At 46.7% G+C, this 21,124-nt stretch overlaps 1 protein-coding gene across 1 annotated transcript; it reads left to right on the forward strand.

Annotated features, from left to right (window-relative positions):
• The first annotated feature begins 4,116 nt into the window (after nucleotides 1–4,116).
• LOC113422134 (solute carrier family 2, facilitated glucose transporter member 11-like) lies at nucleotides 4,117–20,866 on the forward strand. Its single transcript, XM_026682879.2, has 11 exons — nucleotides 4,117–4,477; nucleotides 7,503–7,663; nucleotides 8,207–8,331; nucleotides 9,474–9,603; nucleotides 9,675–9,823; nucleotides 11,325–11,515; nucleotides 12,116–12,226; nucleotides 12,719–12,820; nucleotides 14,256–14,331; nucleotides 17,923–18,050; nucleotides 20,234–20,866. Exons 1-11 carry the CDS (start codon nucleotides 4,355–4,357, stop codon nucleotides 20,435–20,437), a joined length of 1,500 nt encoding a protein of 499 aa, XP_026538664.2. The 5' UTR covers nucleotides 4,117–4,354; the 3' UTR covers nucleotides 20,438–20,866.
• Nucleotides 20,867–21,124: the final 258 nt, after the last annotated feature.

Here is a 21,124-nt window from a genome sequence, read left to right on the forward strand (position 1 = left end):
ACCACAAAAGCCTTAACTTAAAAAAAAAATTAAACTAATATCACAACGTGTGTATCCTAACATTAAATATATTTAAAATATTATTACCATTTGATTATATTTATATTTGCTGCAATGGGCCAGAGTGGATGGGATCACTTTGACTCAATGGATGAATTCTGACCAAGCCTTGGCGGGATGGAGGCACGTAGTTCCCCTCCCACAGATGTTGATTCTGTCCTTATAGCCTACATCAACCTGGGTGCAGGACTAAGCAAAGAAAATTAGATATATAATTTATATTAAAGAAATTTCTGGAAGAATAAAAACAATAGAAATTATGAAAGAAAAAAGTAAGGAAAATAAATAAGTAATATGCAAATGTAAATAAAAAATACAGAATAGAAAGAAAAGAAAAGAAAAGAAAAGGGGATTGGAGGCTAAAACATACAACAAACAGTTGCAGGAACTGGGCATGGCTAGTCTAGGGAAGAGAAGGACCAGGGGAGACAGGATAGTGGTCTTCCAATATTTGAGGGGCTGCCACAGAGAGGAGGAGGGGCTCAAGCTATTTTCTAAGGCACCTAAAGGCCAGACAAGGAACAATGGATGGAAGCTGACCAAGGAGAGATTCAACCTGGAAATAAGAAGAAATGTTCTGACAGGGAGAACAATCAATCCATGGAACAGAAGTTGCCCTCGGAAGTTGTGGGAGCGCCATCACTTGAGACTTTCAAGAAGAGATTGGACTGCCATTTGTCAGAAATGGTGTAGAGTCTCCCGCTTGGGCAGGGGGTTGGACTAGATGACCTAACAAGGTCCCTTACAACTCTGATTATCTGTTATCTGAAAAAGTTCGAGAGATGTGGCTTCTGGTCTTCTTAACCGCAGAGAACAAGGGCATTTATAGTTTACCTTCTCTCTCTCTCTAAGGTTGCCTGACAAGTTCCTTCTTTCCGTAATTTGCCCTTTTTAATTATCAAATACATAAATCACAAGGTCACTTTTTCATGTTTCAACAAAAAGTCCACCAGAGGTTTCCAGCCACTAATAAATGTAATTATTATCCTTTCTCTAATCAAGTAAGCCAATTTTGCCAACTCTGATTTTACAAAGGATCCGTGAGTCTAAAACTACAGGTACTTTTGTTTTGTAAAAACCCTACATTTCATCAGATGTCAATTCTAGTGGCCGGGCATGAAGAAAGATGTAGAGCAGGGGTGTCCAACCTTGGTAACGTTAAGCCTGGAGGACTTCAACTCCAGCAAAGCTGGCTGGGGAATTCTGGGAGTTGAAGTCCTCCAGGCTTAACGTTACCAAGGTTGGACACCCCTGATGTAGAGGAATACATGGCTAGTCGTCCTGTGTGTTCATCAGCAAAAGGGCATGCTGGAAAGCAGCAAGGACAATTGCAATCAGTTGATAGTCCTACAACACCCTGGAAGGAGATATTTATGGACTTTACTATTTGAAAGCTCAGGAAACACTGTAATTTGAGTCACCACCAAATCTATTCTCAAAACAGGTACGTTTTGTGGCATGCCCCAAGATCCCATCTGCAGGAACCCTCACAACACATCTATTGCCTACATGAGTTCCTAAAATTATGAGGGACTACTGAAGGACTTGGCTCTTCATATCCCCTTCAGACTCATAGTGCCTAGGAACACATTAATGGCCTGTTGGAGCAATACCTCAGGCATTACATCAATTAGCAACAAGAATAATTGATCTGATTTTCTCCCTTTGCAGAAATAGCATACAACAATTCAGTATGATGGCCAGAAAGGATTTTCTCTAGCCCTTTGGCAAAGTGACTTAAATTCAATTTAAATATAAGAGAAATAATCCTGATAGTAATATACAACAGTGAACCAGCCTTCTCTGGGAGGTTGTGAATTTTCCATCTCTGGAAACATTTCAGAGGCCGGAAAGCCACTTCTCATGTATAGTTTAGAACAGCGGCCCCCAACTTTACTGGTTTGGTGACCTAGGGGGAGGGGGGAGAGGGAATGGTTCTGTGTGAGTGGTAGGCATGCACATGAGTGCACGCAGCTTCATTTGTGCAAGTGGAAGGCACATGTGTGAGCATGAGCACCCATCGCTGGCGCAAATGGAGCTATGCGCAAACACGAGCACACACCACTCGTACAAGTGGCGCTGCACATGTATGTGCATGCTCACCTGCCACTTGTGTGGCCTGGCTCTAAATGGGTCATGGCCCACTAGTGGGGGCCCTGGTTTAAAGGGTTTTCCTGCATACTGCAGAGGCTGGACTAGATGATCCTTATGGTATGTTCCAACTCAACAATTCTGTGATTCTGTTATTCAGGACAGCCCTGATGTTCTCTGCCTCCATGTTCTACATTCAGGCAGGAGAGTATCTTGGAGCTGTGAGCCTTCCTGAACCAAAATGGCGAGGATTCGTGAGCAGAGTTTATAACTAGAAAAGGAAGGAGATTTATTTACAGGAAATGGATAATAAGGTCTGGCCACCCCATTCTCTCAGACGGAGAGCCCTGGAGTGTGTGTCCATGCATGTGCCTGGGAAGGAAGGCGACATTGGGACACACAGAAAGGGCACATTGGAAATCCCCTTTTCAGTTGCCCCCCACAGGTTAGCAGGACATGAGGGGGCAAGGAATCAAATGAGGTTTGGACCTCCAACAAATTAAAACCAAAAAGCAAAGCAGGAGCGCTAGCCTTGCAAGCTGGTAAGTTTAGATTTCATGCCTAAATGAGTTTCAACTTTCTACCGTCAAGCATTCCACTCTTTTATTCTGCATGTATTAAATGGATGAATTATCCAACAGTCTCGTCTTACCCAATGAGCAAGAAGAACCGAAACAGGCAAGGTTAATGATCACTCCGCTGTCGTGGTTCCTGTAGCTCAGAGGAATGAAAACCAACTGACCTTCCTCACTCAAAGCTCTTTGCTGAAGTGGAGCTACGGGATGATGCAGGGGCTCTTCTCCAACCTGGTGAGTAGGCAGGCAGTAAATGTGGCAGTCTGCAGCAGAGGCCCATGGAGCCCAAGGGCTTACTGGCCCATCCTGTGCGGCCCCCGCAGTCCACCTCGGGACCTCCTGCTGGCTCCAAGGTCAGGATGGCGTCTTCCTGTAAGGCTCTGTGGCTTTGTCCAGCATGCTGTGGATTGGCCTCGTGGTTGTTTGGCTGGTTCTAAGAGAGTCTAGCTGCCATCACCCACTTGGTTCTCTTGTCCTATGGAGCCCACCCTACCTTGCTACCATTGTTCCCCTTCTTCTCTCTTGTAGGCCCTTCCTGCTGCTCAATGATTTAGCTCAAAAATAAGTGCAAGCCATAATCATAATCATCAAATCCATATAGCATAGAACACAGGATAATGGGGTTGGAGGGGGCCTTGCAGGTCTTCCAGTCCAGTCCCTTACCCATAGATCCCATTTCGGGCAAATGGCTGTCCAATCTCTTTTTGAAAACCTCCAGCGATGGGGCACCCACAGCTTCTGGAAGCAGGCCATTCCACTGGTTAATTGTTCTCACTGTTTCTCCTTAGATCTCCTTGGATCTCTCTTTAACGATCCATCATCACTATGATATGAATGGTGATGATTATTAATTATATTATATTTAATGACCCCTCATGCTTCCTGCCACGGAAAGCAATTCTAATCAACTTCTGGGCATGTTTCCTTCTTTTCTTTTTTTTTAAAAATTTTATTGGTTTTTAAAAACAAACATAAACAAACAAAACATAAAAACATCAAGCTGTCTTCCATAGGTGTACATACAGTGTGCCGGTTGGTTTACAAATTGTTTTGTGCTTCCATTTCGTAGTCTTCAATTACAATTACATTACATATAATCTCATATTGTCAATCAAAAACTAAATACCTTAGTATCATTATTAATCAATCATTTGACTACACTTTTATTCATTCATGTTTTACAAGATAACCATAATTTACTTAATTTATTGTATAACAGTTCATATTATCATCCCAAATCTATCCTAAAATCACTTTGTAGTTATAATAAGAAAGAAGTACATCTTTATATATTTATTATTTTCTAGAAATCTACATATTTCATGACTGTACTTTGTTATCTAACGATTGATAGAAAAGATCCCGAATTTTATAAAATTGTTTATCCTCTTGTTCTCTAGTTTCAAATGTCAATCTACTCATTTCAGCACATTCCAATATTTTCTTAACGATTTCCTCCTGTGATGGTATCTTCTGGACATGCTTCCTTCTAATCACAGGATGTGGGGTTCTCTAACCTAGAGTACCCCCATGTTCCCTCCCCACCGCGCATATTTTTAGAACTTCCCAAAGTTAGAGAACCTTCTGAAAGAATCTGACCGGGGGAAACGTTTTGCTTAAGAGAATCCATGCTTTGCTCTCTCTCTCTACAGGATCCTTACCAGAAGTTCTTTCAGATGATCCTTGTCCTGGGGATTGGTGGGAACTTTATCATTGGCTACCAGATTTCCGTGATCAATTACCCATCTGTGGTAAGAGATACCTTAAAGTTGGTTGATTGGGAGGCAGAGACCCCTCTGCCAGGTACGGTTAGAGTTAGGGTTCATCCAAGCTTCCTGTCTTTTCTGGATCCAGAAATAGGTGTCTCCCCACAGCCCCAACCCCACCGTCGTGGATTAAGAAAATTCTCTTTCTGCATGTTGAACAACAGTGTCATTCTAAGTCAGATGAAGTCGGGGAGACAGAAAGCAAGTTCAAGTGGATTGCAGGCCCCTCATCTCCATATTGATGGACGTTTTTGGCTGATAGGAGGAAGTGAACCTTAAGGCCAGAATGGCTTTCAGTTAGCCGCTTGCCCTGATAGGTCACCGCCAAAGTGCTGAGCGACCCCTCAGTCAGGAGAGAAATAAATAGTCGGGACGTGATGGGGCAGGACTGGTCTGCTTCCCTTTGAACTTCTTTCCGCAGCCTGCCGACTCTAGGATGGAGCCAGTCCTGAGCCCCGTGGGCTCTTCCTCATGGCTGGGTAGCCTGCGTTCTTCCAGGCGTCCGATCTGGCAGAAAAGCAGGCAAGCCCCAAGCTGTCCTGCCCCCAAAGCTCAGCTTCCTTGCTCCCCATTATTGGCTATTTAAGTCAGCCAGAGGAGTTTTAATCTTTGCTTAAGCTCATCTGCCCCTCGGATGCAGATCAGTGGCTCCCTCCTACTTCATTTGGCTCCTGCACAAATTCCCACTGACTCCTCAGCCCGAAAACTTGCTTTTCCATGTTTATTTTGCAAACGGTATGTGTCAATCGGGCCAGAACCCTCATGGATGTGGATGTTGCTTCATCCCAATCTTTTCCCATAGCACTAGTGCTTTGGCTAAATAAATACATAAGTACATTCTGGGCTGATAGGCCTGCTCTGTGCAAGCCAGATGCCCTGTCTCTCTTGCAGCTAAGCCCAAACGGACATCAAAAGGAAGCAGACCAAAAGACCCACCTGCCCATAAGGCTGGGGCTCAGACAGGCTCCCACGTCACTCAGTGCACTTCCTAACCAACCACCCGACAGTTGAGAGATTCCTGGTTAAAGGCAACAACAACAACAGCAACAACAACAACAACAACAACAACAACAACAATATAGGTTGCAAAAGGTAAGTGTCCACCTCTCTCTCCCAAGCAAGCCAAAATGTCCAGCAGCAGACAGACTTCAGGAGCTGGACTTTGTCCTCTGCACCATGACTGGCCATATCACCAATGCGTTGTGTTGGTTCATGTGGCAAGACTTGGGATGGGAGAGACTCTTTTAGTAGGATTAGACAGAAGATGTAGATGTAGTAGGATGTAGAACTACTACAGCACAAGAGAAGTGAGCACTCCGCAAAGCCAGAGCTGCAAATGCTGAAACAATGGTGCCCATACATGCCTGCCCGACATAAGGCAGAACATTCCGTGCCCATATAGGCCTTACTAGCCACCTGTGGACACACCATGGACAGCTCATAACCTGTTAGATGTCAAGGTCCTCTTCAAACACGATGGACGAGCATCATCAGTTGGTTCATATGACAAGATTTGGGGTGGGAGAAAACTGTTTTAGTAGGATGAGACAGAGGAAAGGACAGACACGGAAGGAAAGCAGCAGAAGTCTTTCTTTCTTTCCCCTCAAACCCTGCCAGAAATGAGTCTTTGCCGGCGCAGTCTCTTGGAGCAGGAGGCCTTGCAGAGTCCCAAAGACTCATTTCTGGCAGAGTTTGGGGGAGAGAAAGGAAGACTTTGGCTGCTTTCCTTGCGTGCAGCCAAAAGCAGAAGAAGAAAGAAGCAGAAAGAAGCAGCCCGGTAGCCAGGCAAGTTCCCCCCTCCGCCCTTCCCCCCTCCCCTCACTACCTCGTGTTGTTCCTAATGCAAGTGACACAAGCCTTGCCTTCCCGTGAGCCATGTGGGCGGCGCAGCCTTGTGTTCCCCCGCAGCCTGGATTCATTGCTTTGGGGGCTTTGGGGGTGCTTTGGGGTGGCATTTCTCTGAGGATCACCAAAATTTTCTCGCGCACCACCTGTGGGCCACGGCCCACCGGTTGGTGACCCCTGGATTAAAAGACCTCCAAGACCTTCTCTTTCAACTCTGTTATTCTGTATTCTCTTCTGATGAAGCCCTCACAGATGCAGGAGGCAGGCTGGCCCACTGCTTCCTAGCCCCAAGAGCCCAATAGTCAAACCAACCCTCCAACCCCAAAGGTTGATAGTTTCTTGGGTCTGGAACCTCAGACTGAAATGCTACAAATTCCTTTTCAAAGGGATATTTATTATAGCAGATGGTACTATATATATATATATGTATGTATGTATATATGTATGTATGTATGTATGTTATTCAGCTTTGTTCGAGTATTTTCCCACGTCATTGTAGTTGTGCTTTTAAAGTTGTAGCAACGTTTCGGCAGAATACAGTATACAGAAGCCTGATGATGGCAGATGAGATTCTGCCAAACGTTGCTACAACTTTAAAAGCACAACTACAATGACGGGGAAAATACCCAAACAAAGCTGAATGCCATACATGTAAGTACCCGTGAAAACTTAAGAAAATATACACACACACACACACACACACACACACACACATTTTCTGAGGTTCTTGCGGGTATTTGTATGTGGATCTTTGGTTATTCGGGTTTTCTCCCGCGTAAGATTGGAAGTATCTAGGCAACGTTTCGATGAAGCACTTACTCTGAGAAGCACAGAGCAGAAGACACAAGCCTGAAGATGATGAATATTACCTGTAACTATGAATGAATGTTGCTTAAAAATATTACATGGACCGTATAGGCCCACCCCCTCCTGCCATTGCTGAAATTATGGCTCACTTCATCCGTAAGCCTTGGTTTTACACCAGGTTTGCTCAGATACTTTCACATTGTAGGCTTGTTGTGCAATGCAGCCAGCCACAGCTCAGGGGAGGGGCAAAAAAATTCCTGTACTGTGTGTACAGTAAATTAACAATAATTTAGTCTGGAGAATCATCATCATCATCATCAGGCTTTTGGCTGATGTCTCTTCTTCTCTCTGTTCTCAGTACATCAAGAGGTTCATGAATGAAACCTGGCTGGAGCGCACTGGATCCCCCCTCAATGAGAAGACACTGCTCTTCCTGTGGTCATTTGCCGTGTCTGTCTATGGCATAGGAGGTGTGCTGGGATGTCTTTGCAGCGGATTCCTGATCATGAAATACGGGAAGTAGGTGTGCTCAATAGACGCCAGAAAGCTGGCTACTTCCTTGGGGCTGAGCGGAGAAACAAAGGCATCCCTCAGTTGCAAAAGAAACCATTTTGGGCTGCTAGTCCAGAGAAAACAGGAGAGCCAAAATCCAGCAGGAGGGATCCACAAAAGAGAAGCTTGCAGTTGTTTTATAAACTTTCTTTTGGCCTAATAAATATAAGGAATCAATGGGCTTATTCAAAATGCAAATGCCAAAGGGATTTTAAAGGGGATGTTTCCTTCGTTGGCCCTGCTAGCACCTGGGATGCTGCCTCTGTCTTAGAAAGTCACCCTGAGTCACTCTTAAAACTTGTTCTCGCACACTTCTGATTTGACTCCCTGTCGCTTTTAGGTGGGCAGGGATCTTTCCCAGTGGGTGGTACCTGGAGGTCGAGGGCTTTGAGGGAGCAGTGGATGGAGCCAGCCCCACGGAACAGGCTTGCAGGCAAGGCAGCCCAAGGCAGTGAGGTGGCTAACGTGGTTACTCTCTCTCCTCCCCCTTCTCTTGGCCCATGGACACAGAAAGAAATGCCAGCTGAGCACGGACCTCCTGGTCATCCTGACGACCGTAGTCATGGTCTGCAGCAAGAGAGCCAAGTGCTTTGAAATGATTCTGCTTGGACGATTCTTTTACGGGATCAGTGCTGGTAAGAGGCCTTGGAAGGCTCGGCTTTAATGTGGCTTTTAACATTCTCCGGGGAAAGCTCAGGGGCCCAAAGTCAGCCAGCCTTCCATGAAATCCCAGGAAAAGAAGGCGGCGGTTGCTGAGCCCACTTCCCCTGATTCTCATGGGGACAATTAACTGGTCAGCCTTTGGAAGAAGGAGGCCATGGACTGCATCCATCAGAGCTCTTCTGCTCTTCTAACTTCCAGAATAATAGAGCTGGAAGGGACCCTGGTGGTCTTTTAGTCCAACCCCTGCTCAAGTAGGAGACCCTATACCATTTCTGACAAGTGGCTGTCCGGTCTCTTCTTAAAAACCTCCAATGATGAAGAACCCACAACACCTGAAGGCCAGCTGTTCCACTGGTTGATTGTTCTCACTATCAGGGAGTTTGTCCTTCATTCCAGGTTGCTTCTCTCCTTGATGAGTTTCCATCCATTGTTTCTTGTCTTGCCTTCTGGTGCTTTGGGTCATAGTTTGACCTTCTCCCCTCTTCTTTGTGGCAGCCCCTCAAATACTGGAAGATGCTATCATGTCCCGTTCCCCTCCCCCCCCCAGTCCTTCTTTTCTCTAGACTAGACATACCCAATTTCTGCGACTGTTCTTCATACTTTAGTCTCCGACCCTTAATCACCTTAGTTGCTCTTCTTTGCATTCTTTCCAAAGTTGCAACATTTTCTTTTTAATAACATGATAACCAAAACTGGATGCAGAATTCCAGGTGTGGCCTTACTAAGGTTTTATAAAGTGATACTAATATTTCGTGTGATCTTGACTTTATCCTTCGGTTATGCAACCAAGGATTGCATTGGCTGCTGCTGCACACCGCTATAAATGATTGTCCACTAGGTCTCCAAGATCCCTCTCTGATGACCTGGGCAATTGGCTAATGATGGCGGCAACAGGGGAGCCTGTATCAGTTTCTGGGGAGAAAAAGTTAAAAGTAACTTGTAACATGACATGAGCACTATCTGGACCCTCCACTGAAAAACCTCCGGGTGCCTCCTGTGATCTGAAGCAGTTCTTGTCATCTGCCTAAGCCGGCAAACAACTCTGGGACACTGTGGTTATTTCAAATTTCGTTGGTTTCTGTCTGTCCTCCCTTTCTCCTTCCTTTCCTTCTAGGCCTCTGCCAGACCATTCATTCTCAGTACGTTGGAGAAATTTCCCCCAAGAAATGGAGAGGACTTGCAAATGCTACCTCGGGATTCTTTTGGTCTCTGGGGAAATGCTGGGGCCAAATCTTGGGACTCAGGTACAGAAGGGTGAGGAAAGAGGGAGGGGGCTGCTCCTCCAACCCCCAACCTCCATTCTCCTCCTCTCCAGGGAGCTCCTGGGAACGGATTCATCCTGGCCTCTGTTGCTGGCCTTTCCCGGTGTGGCAGCCTTCCTCCAGCTGCTCCTCCTGCCCTTCTTCCCCGAATCTCCTTCTTATCTCTTAATCCAGGAGGGGGATGAGGATGGCTGCCTGAAAGGTAAGTTGTCCTTAAAAAAAAAATTGGTCTCACCTCAGAATAACCGAAGTGGAGCTGGTCTTGGCAAATGTGTTGTCCAAACCTTTGACTGGCCAGGATTAAGGAACAGTTGGTTGATGGTAGGGACTTCAGCTTCCTTGCCAATCTGTGCAACATCACTGTCTTCTTCATTATCATTATCTAGTGCTTCTTTTGAACGGTCCAGAATGTGTTGTGCCCTAAGGATGTTGTGTGAATGTTAAAGGGAAAGGCTAAATATGTATGGGAAGTACTTGGTAGAATTCTGATCAATGTAATGACAATGGCAGTCATGAAACATAATCCTTAAACAATCCTCCTGTTGGCCCTTCGCTCACCTGGAACAGAGTTGCCGGCCTGCAATCTGTGGCTGTCATAAGAACAGAAAAATTGGGGTGATTGCGTTCTTACTGCCACAGGGTCACCTTTAAGAGAGGTTCTTACATATGTTTTATCTATTTTATGCACTCCTTGTGGAGCCTTTTTGGATGCTTCATCTCCTGGAACTTTTCTAAAAACTTGGGTGCAAAACGAGGAGAGGCCACCAAGGAATAACCTGGTACAAGGGTGCTGTTGTCCACCATCATTCCAAGCAGTAACTAAGGCCTCATTCATAGTACAAGACCCTCAAGAACAACCCCGAGGTCCTTTTGAAATCCAGCATGGCCCATTAGGTACCCAAAGTGGACCAAATTGAATGTTTCCAAGGCCCTACATCAGCGAGCAGCTGTGGAGAACTACAAGGCCATCAAAGAGTGATCTAATCATGTCAAGAGATAGATATCAAGATCTCCAGATCACGTTGCCACTGGCCCAAGACAAAAAACAGATTGAACCTTTGTCTCCTGCTAAGGCAAGTCCATGATTGCCACAGCCAGGGAAGGCAGGTAAAATCTCCCAGTGTCATAAAGTTTGGGAAGCTCCACTGCCAATCAGGCAATTTAAACGTTTCTGTTTTTCTATCCAACTAGCCCAGTCCTTCTTAGCAAGCTGTGAGCTAGGCAGGGGTCTCAACTTCCGCAACGTAAAGATCTGTAGATTCCTCAACCCCAAAGCGTCAAGTTGCAGAGGGGGAGAAACACTGAGCTACAGGACCAAGCCAAAAGGCAGCTCCTCCCCCCTGCCCCAGTCGGCTCCTCTCCAGGGGTGGGATTCCATTTTTTTTTAACTACTGGTTCTGTGGGCGTGGCTTGGTGGGCGTGGCAGGGGAAGGAGACTGTAAAATCTCCAGTTAGAGGTGGGATTGGCCGGTTCTCCAAACTACTCCAAATTTCCTGCTACCGGTTCTCCTGAACTGGTCAGAACCTGCTGAATCCCCACCTCTTCTCCTTTCCCAGTGACCGCTTAGAGGTCGGGGCATCTGCCTGCAAGGATGAGAACTGCTTCTCTGGGGCTCTCGTGGCCTGTCAGGCCTTTCTGGCTGCGGGGCAAAGGGTGAAGGACTTGGCTAAGCTTCGTGGCCGGCATCTTTTCTCTTCCCCAGCAATGCACCAGCTGTGGGGCCAAGGGAATCACCAGGAAGAGATTGGGGAGCTGAAGAAAGAAATGGCCCCGGGAGGGCAAAGGAGCAAAGTGCTTTGGCCGGGAGAGCTGCTCCGTGATGCATCGCTTCGCCAGCAACTGAGCATCCTCGTGGCCGTCATTGTCACTGTGCAGCTCTGTGGCATCAACACGGTTAAGTGTCCCATCCTCACACAACCTCCATAGAATTGAGGGAGAACCAGCTGGGGCCTGCAGCCTAGAAACTGCCCAGGCTGAAGGAGAGGGTGGCTAGCCAGGTTAGGGAAAGGGAAGACAGCATCTGGAGGGAGACGAACTGGGTTTATAATATGAAAAAGCTAACACCCCAAAAAATGAATTAGCAAGGCAGCCCAATCTCTGCAAGAACTACAGCGGGGCAATTCCCAAACTTGCACAACTCCTGTGGCCAACAGTATGCCGTCTTGATTAAGACTGGTGGAACTGGCACCACCACATCTGGGGGAAGAGCAAGGGGCATCCTCCAGGCCCAGTTTGGGCAAGAGCCCAACTAGACAGTCCCTGGCACGTTTTTCACTCTGGGGCGCATGGTTTTGTCTCAGGCTGCACTGGGCTTTCTCCCGCCCATCTCCTGGGCTGCCCTCCAGGTCTCTAGGACAACTCACCGGTCAACTCACTGTGGCCAACTTGCCACAACCAACTTGCTGCGGCCAACTCACTGCAGGACAACTAGCTGCGGGACAAAATTGAAACTGCTTCTTGGCAATTATTAGTGTCTTCTTTTTCCCCACTTAGGTTTATTTCTATGCTTTCGAAGTGCTTCAGAGTGCAGGTTTAGAAGAGAGACTTATCCCCTACATCTGCCTGGGCATTGGCTTCTCTGAGCTCTTCTCGTCTTTCCTCTGTGTAAGAGCTTTCTAAATCGTTTGTTTTAGTCGGAAAAACCTTCCTCCCCTCCCAATGTCCCGTTGCCGTTATGAATCTTCTTCTGCGTCGGTCACTATTCTCCTCACAGCCTCCTCCGTGATTTGGGTAGGAAGCCCAAACTCTTGCCGGAACCGCTTGAGCGGCCTGCCAGTTTCTGCAAAGCCTTTGGCCAGCCTGGGTCCTCTGACGCTGGACATCCTGGCAGGGCTTGGCCCCCTCGGGCCCCTTGGAGGAAGAGCCAGATTGCTCCTGGGCTAAACCCCAATCTGGATGGGGCTGTCTGACTGTGCCGTTCCACGGGATCGAGAGGCCGGAGGTGCTCGGGGCCACAATTCTCCCAAAAGGGAAAAAAGGACTGAGATGTCATTCACAGTAGCTTTGAATTTGACTATAAAGGTTCTGCTTGACATCTATTCTTTCCGTTTAGATGCCAGGAAATCCTCCCGTGTTTCCCTTATTTCCCCTCTCCAGATATTTACCATTGAACAGTACGGACGGAGGCCGCTGCTATGGAAAGGCTGTGGGTCGATGGCCTTGGTGCTCTTCTTCCTCACGGGGACTCTTTCCCTGCAGGTAAGAAGAAAAGGCTTGTCCGGAAAGTCTTGTCTGTTTTGGCAGAGCAGGCAGCCTAGGCCAGGGGTCTCCAACCTTGGCAACTTCAAGCTGGCTGAGGAATTCTGGGAGTTGAAGTCCGCCAGGCTTAAAGTGGCCAAGGTTGGAGACCCCTGGCCTAGTTAGCCTCATTTCCTGTGGGAAATGAACGCTTAGTGCCATCCATCATGGGGAAATGCAGCCTCTTCACTTTAAGGTGAATATTTGTCGACATTGTTTTGACAGTCCCATATAATTCTAATGATCAAATCCTAAAATCTTTTTTCAGTTTCTCACAAAAAACTCCAGTAATGGCTTCCAGGCAGAAATAAAGTTTGTCAGAGTGTTTTTTTTCATCGAGGCTGTCATTTTTGCTATCTCTGTCAATTCCACCAGTTTCCCCATCCATTCTTCCATTGTAGGTCTTTACAAGTGCTTTGGGCCTTTAAAAATCTCAGTGCCGTCGTCACGTATAAAAGCAAAGGTCCATGAGATGACTCCCTCTGTTTGTCCATTAAACAGAAAAGAAAACCCTCTAATTTCAATCACCTTTAAAATCTCCTGCATCAAAATAACCCCAGGAGGCAGATTGGTCCACGGCTTCATAGCTGATCACCCCACAGCAGATTTAGAGCCAGGCTTTGACTCGCCTATTTCAGACACACACACACACCCATCTCTCTCTTTTCTCAGTCATTCCTTGCTGCATTTATTGAAATGTCTAGGGTCGTGGTTATGGGGGAAGGCTGGAAATCTGGCTGTTGTGAACCTCACAGGACAGGAAACGCAGCCACATTAACTAACTCCACTTAATTGTGTCAACTTGTAAAGCATTCCTGGCCTGCTGTCGAGTTGCCATAGGCACCGATGAAGCAGCATGGCAGCCGCAACCAGAAGCACATTCCACCCAATCTTGTTACATTAACAACTGCCAAAGAACTTAAGGAGTTCCTCCTGGGCCTCTTTCTCCACCCACTAGGCAGCTCTGGGCCATGCCCTCTCTTCTCTGACCTTTCTGGAGGCAGGATCCCTTCTCCCAAGGACTTTCCCACATACCACTACCACTTCATCACTCTGGGATGCTTGACTTGGGATCCCCCGCCCAGGGTAGGGTGTCAGATTTGATGGCCCTTCGGAGTCTGTTTTGATCAACTCTCCCAAACTGTTGCTTGATGATGAGACTGAACACAGCGGCCTGGGCTGCTGATGGGAAGGACTCCTGCAGCAGCGGTTGGAGTGCAGGCAGAGCGGTCAGCCATTTGAACCGTCTTCCAGGCAAGCTCCGCAGTCCTGGTGAAGCCTCCCGCTTTCCGAGAAGGATGCACTGACCAGAGAGCCCTGGGTTGGGGGGCGGGGCTGCTACACACCCCGGTCTCCAAAGCTTCTAGATTCCTTGTTCTTTTGTTCCCACCTCCAGAAAAACCTCCCCTGGATGTCCCTCTGCAGTGTCATCCTGATTTTCTTGCTTGTCATCCTCTTTGGAGTTGGACCAAGTGAGTATACAAGTCCTTCCACAAGGAGCAATGTGGAAAGAGAAATAGGCCTGATGGAGGGGGCGGAAGGAGGCGGGGGGGGGGAGGGGTCCTGCCAAGCCACAGCATTGGTGGAGATAAATAAAGGCAGGAGCGAAGGGGTTTTAAGCAGCCAAGGGGGAGGGCAGGCCTGGGTAAGAACAAAGTGCCACAGGTGGAACAGAAATGCTTTGTTGGAAGAAAAATCCAGGTCCTGTTCCAAGCTGGGAATAAAATGGGGGCTGCTTAAGAAAGTTGATGCTGTTGGTGGTTCTGGGACAGCTGACAAATTGGTTGAATGAGCAGTTGGATCTTTACAGGGTTCTGTGATGCTACTGGGGGTTGTGCAATATAGTGAGCTTTGTGTCTTTTTTGTTATTCTAATGGTGGTAGTAGTTTAATCCTATTACGTTCTAAAGTCCTGTTCTTAGAATTTGGGTGGAGAAGTAAATTTTAATCCCATTTGCTGGAGATGAAGGTGTTTTGTTTGTGAGTAGGCTGGCCCAGTCTTAATGGGCACAAAATATCCATCTCTAAAGACGCTGCTGGAGGCTATTAAGAAAGGGCTGCTTTCTGCCTTTAAGAACATGTTTCTCCATTTCTCCTTTATAATATTCTGCCTCTTTAATATTCCCCCAAATATTTCATTCTCTAGGAATGGTGGGGGGGCGGTGTTTCTCCACAGCTTGTATCTCATGTGACCAACCCAATTTGGCCACCTTTCCTGCAATGAGTATTAACTATGAGTTACTTATAAAAAATACTAAAGGCGGAATGAAAGAGGGCGGGAGAGATTAAATAATCTCCCAGTGATTCTGAGTGGTTAAGAAACTATTTAAAACCAAAAAAATATTTAAACCAAAAGGGGGAGAGATAGCAGAACAACAAAGCGAGTGCAAGCAAAAGCAAACAGCCTAACAGAAACAGGGCTCCAGATCCTCCCTGCCAAAGGCCTGGAAAACAGCCGGGTCATCAGGCCCTTCAAAACCCCAGCAGGGAGGGGGCCATTCAAATCTTGAGGGCAGCCTCCCTCCACAGGGCAGTCCCAGTTTCTCAGGTGGCCCCTGGGGAAAACCAACCACCCCTGCGCTAAGCAGGGCTGCTTGATGGCGATCAGTAAAAACTATAAGGATGAAGAACTATAGATTTTCACGCACGCCCCATTGCCATGTAGTACTGTTTTAGTTGTTACTATTCATTTATTAATGTTTATTAATTTATTAAACAAGTTTATATGGTCGCCCAACTCACACAGAGTGATTCCGGGCAGCTTATAGCGATTAAAAATCTGCAACATAAACCCATCACCATCACCAACCCTGCCTCAGCAGTGGCAACAGATATGTTCACATCAGCCCAGGGGTCTCTAGACCTGCTGACGGAACATCTTCTGGGCCTTCCAGAAAAGTAGAAAGGTTGGGGGCAACCTTATCTCTGGGGGAAGGATCAGGCCCTTTTTCTTGGTCCTGCCAGAGGCACTTCTTTCTGCACTTCATTGGGTAGACCCGCATCGGATAGATGTAACTGGGAAGGTAAGGTCCTTTGAATAACCTGTCCCCAAGCCACTTTAAAGTGACAACTAGCACCTTGAACTGCATCCAATGCAGCTCCTGCAAAAGAGGTGACATCTGCATAAATCTGGGCTTGTGCAAAACTGGGCAGGCTGCTGCATTTTGAAGCAACTGAAGCTTCAAGGGGAGCTCATTCCAATAGTCCAAGCAAGAATTGATCGGAGCGTGAGTGACTATGAGAAGGGCACGTTGACCAGGAATGGATGTAACTGGTGTGCCACTCACAGTTGTGCAAAGGCCCTCCTGGCCAACGGCCACCTGCTCCTCCCTCAGGATTCATGAGTCCAGGAGGACCTCCAGACCGCTGGTCTGTGTGCAGCAGTGCAACCCCACCCAGGAGCAAAGATAGTAATTCTTCCTCTGTGCAACCCTCTGCCTACACGTCTCACCAGTTTTATCTGATACTGAGAGGTGTTGGATCATCTGGGAAAAGGAGACTTATGCTGTCCGATGGGATCTTCTGACCTGGAGGCAGTTTCTGGAGGCTAATAAGATTCCATTCGTGGTGTGGACGGACCACAAGAACCTGGAGGCGTTGAAGGCCCAGAGGAAGCTGTCCCCTGAGCAGGTCCGATGGGCTCAGCATTTTAACCGCTTCGATTTCACCCTTCGCTACTCGCCAGGGGGGAAGAAGTTTCTAGCAGATGCCCCCTCTCGCATGCTCCAGTACAAAAATGCCAGAGAGGAAGCAGTTGTCTTGATCATCCCACCCAGGCAGCTCACAGGGCCAGGGCTTACGAGGCAACAGAGAACAGCCTCTCTGCAACCAGTTGGAGATGCGTTGACAAAACCGCCTTGGGGACGGATGGATGGTTCCAGAGACATAAGATGACCTGATGTCAAAGGAGGCATGGAAAGAGGGTAAATTGTATGTCCCAGCCAGCTGGAGAACCTTGGTCCTGCTGAGGAGCCATGAGGCAAAACCCACAGGGCATTTTGGATTCCTGAAGACCCTTCATTTGGTAAACAGCCCATTTTAGTGGCCAAAAATGAGAAAGGACATAAAGGCCTATGTGGCCAGTTGCCCCGTGTGCGCCTCCATGAAACATCTATAAGGGAAACCAATCCAGCTAAACCGTGGGCGGAGTTGCCCAAGAGTGCTGGGAACACATCTGGATTGTCATCGACTTGTTTTCGAAGCAAGCACATTTTGTGGCATGTCCCAAGATTCCTTCTGCCCAGCCCTAGCCAAGGTGCAACAATCTACCAACTACATGGGGTCCTGAAGCATATACGGTATGCTCAGACAAGGGGGCGCAATTCACTGCAAAGTTTTGGCAGGAATTCTTGAAAGTGATAGGTTCCTCCCAGAGACTTAGCTCCACCTATCATCTGAGTACCGATGGAGCTGCTGAACATGCCAACTCATTAGTAGGGCAATACCTGTGCTATTTATGTAAATTATCAGCCGACTAATTGGGCAGAATTCTGCCTTTTGCAGAGGTGGCACAGGGAAATAACTATGCTTGCATTTGCATGGGAAATCCAGAGCTGGTTTCGCTTCTTCTGTGCCAATGTAATTTTTCAGTAAAGTAATTTTACACTCTTGGTAAAATTATGTCCTGGGAGTTTCCTTTTTTTGGAAATGCCAACTGGACAGTTGAACTGTCATCTGCACCCATTGCAGACAATGACATAAATGGATGCAAGTAAGGTAAGAATATCAATTATGGAAATGACCTAAGTTGATACAAATGATGTAAAAGTTAATTTTGCAATTAAGATTTGACTGCCACTGAACACCCCTTGCCCTCAATACTCCATTAAATTGAACTGAAATAAATGAAAATTAGCATCTGATAGAGTTATTGGTGACTAGGCTTGGGTTTTTTTTTTTTTTTTTTTCCATTTCTGGATGTTATTGTTGGTGTTTTTTGTTTATTGGCCCAAAGAAGGCTGTAGATTGACATGCCATTGCTAATGGCTCTCCAGATAAATGAATTCTTGGGTTAAACAGGGTCTCCCTGGGTCTGAACCTATTTCTCTATGTTGTCCCTCTTAGATGGAGCCTCATTCTCTATTATGATGGAAATTTTCAGCCAGTCCGCCAGGCCAGCAGCCTTCACGATCGGTGGTTGTCTAAACTGGGCAGCCCTCTTTGTTATCGGAATCGCCTTCCCTTTTGCTGAGGTCAGTTTTCCCCAGCCCCCATTTCTCCAGCCCCTCCACAGAGCAACCACGATTGCTTCAGACACTGGGTTGGGCTGCAGGTAGGGAGATGCACCACCTAGTGACCCATCTGGGCTGTTCACCCAGCCCAGGTCAGTCACTAAATGTGTCTGAAGCTGCTAGAAATAGCAATAATGCCAACAATACAGTTATTTAGCTGGAAGCTAAACCATATGGCGAATGACTGAAGGAACTGGGTATGACTAGACTAATGAAGAGAAGGACTAAGGATGATATGACAGCAATCTTCCAGTTCTTGGGGGGCTCTCACAGAGAGAAGCGGACCAATCTATTCTCCAAAGAATCTGAGGACAGAACCACAAGTAATGTGTGGGAGATCATTAGAGATTCAACATAGAACTAATGAAATTTCTTGACAGGGCGAACATTTAACCAGTGGAATGATTGCCTCCAGAAGCTGTGAGTGTGCCAATGCTGGAGGTTTTTAAGAAGAGATTGGACAATGATTTGTCCAGAATGCATATTTGATCTGTCCTGCTTGACCTCAGTGTTGGATTAGAAGACCTCCAAGGTCCCTTCCAACTATTTTTATTCCATGTATTTTTAAATGTCAACTAGACAACCCATGCCCCGTTGGGTCATCATTTCAGAGATATTTCCTATCTGAGTAAAGAAACAGCACAACTATGGATGGACAAAAAAGCAGGGGTAGCAGGAGCAACTTCTGGCTTCCTGCCAGCTTCCCCATTGACTTTCCTTGTGGGAAGCTGGCTGAGAGCATCAAAAATCATCCTTCCTCCTTTCCTCCCTCCCATTCATGTTGGTTTCCCCCTTGACTTTGCTATGGTAAGCTTGCGAGGAAAAAGCCATTGGGGAAGCCTGCAGGAAGTTGCAGGTCCAAGGTCAGCAGGCAGGTAAGTGGCCACTGCAAGGCGGTGAAGGGATGAGGGGAGTCCCATCTCCAGGTCAGGTGTGAGGATGCATGAGAGGGGCTGTGCAAGGTAGGAAGGGTGCATAGGGGTAGCATAGATGAAGCAGCATGTGTGCGGGTCACAGAGCGGTGTGTGTGATGTGCCACTTGGGTCAGGAATGTGGGGTGCGGGGAGAGAAGAGTGCCTGGAATTGGATGACTATATGAGAGATGTCGTGCAGTTCACAGAAGGTGAACAGAATTTGGGGACCGTGCAGGGTAACTGCATGGGCTAGGAAAGGTTCTTTCCTCCTTTCCTTCCTTCCTCCCACTCAATTTCGCTTTCCAGCAGACAAGTAAGGGGCTTCTGCTGGGTGGGGGATGAAGCAAGGGATTGTGAGAGTGGCTGGGAAACTGTCATAAAATATTAAAAATGAAGATCACATGACCGCAGCAGTAGCCCCAGAGCCAGGAGCACTGAAGCAGCGACAACTTTCCCAAATTTCATTTCCTTGGGAGTCAGGGATCCCAGATTTAGGACATATCGTGTATGTTAACCTATCTGATATACCTTGGCTCTAAAACTGTTGCCTTACGATGCACTGTTTTGCCCAGTTAAAAGCCAGGAAACAAATAATAATAGAGGCATCAGTTAAAGAGACCAAATAGAGTAACTGATGACACAATCACAGATGAGCCTGAATGTCAAAGCTCTGCCTTTAAAAAGTTTCTGCATACTGCAGATGAAGTGGCAAGAAGTTCCGTGGGCGTGTCTAGAGATGGTTCATTTGAATTTCTGCCAAGTTAGCTTCTGTGAATCTTTCTGATAAGCTCTTCCCAGTTGTAGGGACTTCAGTTGTGCTCAGAAACAAAATGCACATGATAACCAAAGACAGCAGATAAATTGAAGCAAAGACATGACATGTAGATAATATGAACCAGGTGTCCAAGCTCCACCCAGAGCAACTTAGAAGTGATGGTATCTGTGCACCATCCTTAACCTGATTACTGGATTTACTCATTTTCAGCAGTCACATTAAGCCATAAAGTTGACAGCATCATACACTGAAGAAATCAAAGTCACTCATCTGATGCACCCTTGTCTCCATCCTCTCTTTTAAATGACCCAGGGATGCTTTCTCTAGATGCAGTTTCTGTTTCGTCACTACTAGACCAGCTTGAACTTTTGGGGATGATGGAGATAAAAGAGGAAATTTGTTCAATGGCCTTCAGACACTAATGAGACCGTTACTGTTTATTGTGTCCATTCCAGGAAAGTCTGGGCCCCTTTTGCTTCCTTCTCTTCGCCATTGTGCTCTCTGGCTCTGGGATATTCTTCTACTTATTCCTTCCCGAGACCAAAGGCAAATCTGCGGTAGAGATCACAGAGGAATTCAGCAAATCGTCTTTGGGAAAGAAACTTGCTGTTCTCCGGAAAAATTTCAACGAGGATCATTCGGTCTACTCCAGTTTTTGAGTTGCATCTGCCGAGGAAGATTGAAAAGGGTACGGGCATCACCAAGGGCTCTGCTGCCGAGATGAACGTTTCGCCTCCCTTGTGATACAGCAGTTTTGGCTCCTGGGAAGGCCCAGGTCTCCCCCACCCCCCGGTCCCCGTCCCCCCCGGGAAGTGTCACTCTTCATTTGAGTCTGAGCACAATGGCTGCCTACAAGTACAGACAGCCATCTTGCAACCCCTTGTCCTTTGTGGCATTGAGGTGTCTTCCACTTCTTGCTGAGCACTTCTAGATCCCTCCCAACATGTTGTCGCTGTTGCCACTGCTTGCTGGCTTCATTTCTGCTCCAACTCAAATCCTTTTCCTGCCCATCGTTTTCCTTATTGTTTTTCACTTGTTGGAAAAGCAACTCATGGCTCTGCTCAAATCTCAGGTCAGTCAATTAAACCAACCTGGTTAATGTGTAAAAATGGCTGCTTGGAATTATTTCCTTTCTTTCTTTCTTTCTTTCTTTCTTTCTTTCTTTCTTTCTTTCTTTCTTTCTTTCTTTCTTTCTTTCTTTCTTTCTTTCTTTCTTTCTTTCTTTCTTTCTTTCTTTCTCTCTTTCTCTCTTTCTCTCTTTCTCTCTTTCTCTCTCTCTCTCTCTCTCTCTCTCTCTCTTTCTTTCTTTCTTTCTTTCTTTCTTTCTTTCTTTCTGCTTTATGACT

The sequence above is a fragment of the Notechis scutatus genome, chromosome 13 (genome assembly GCF_049901735.1).
Source record: "Notechis scutatus isolate UNSWTSFEM ecotype Mainland chromosome 13, rNotScu1.2, whole genome shotgun sequence".
NCBI classification, from domain to species: Eukaryota; Metazoa; Chordata; class Lepidosauria; order Squamata; family Elapidae; genus Notechis; species Notechis scutatus.

Coding starts and splice junctions, on each gene's coding strand:
- LOC113422134 (XM_026682879.2), top strand. CDS start 4,355: ATGCTTTGCTCTCTCTCTCTACAGGATCCTTACCAGAAGTTCTTTCAG. Junction 4,478..7,502: donor TGATCAATTACCCATCTGTG/GTAAGAGATACC, acceptor CTCTGTTCTCAG/TACATCAAGAGGTTCATGAA. Junction 14,332..17,922: donor CCTCTTTGGAGTTGGACCAA/GTGAGTATACAA, acceptor TGTCCCTCTTAG/ATGGAGCCTCATTCTCTATT.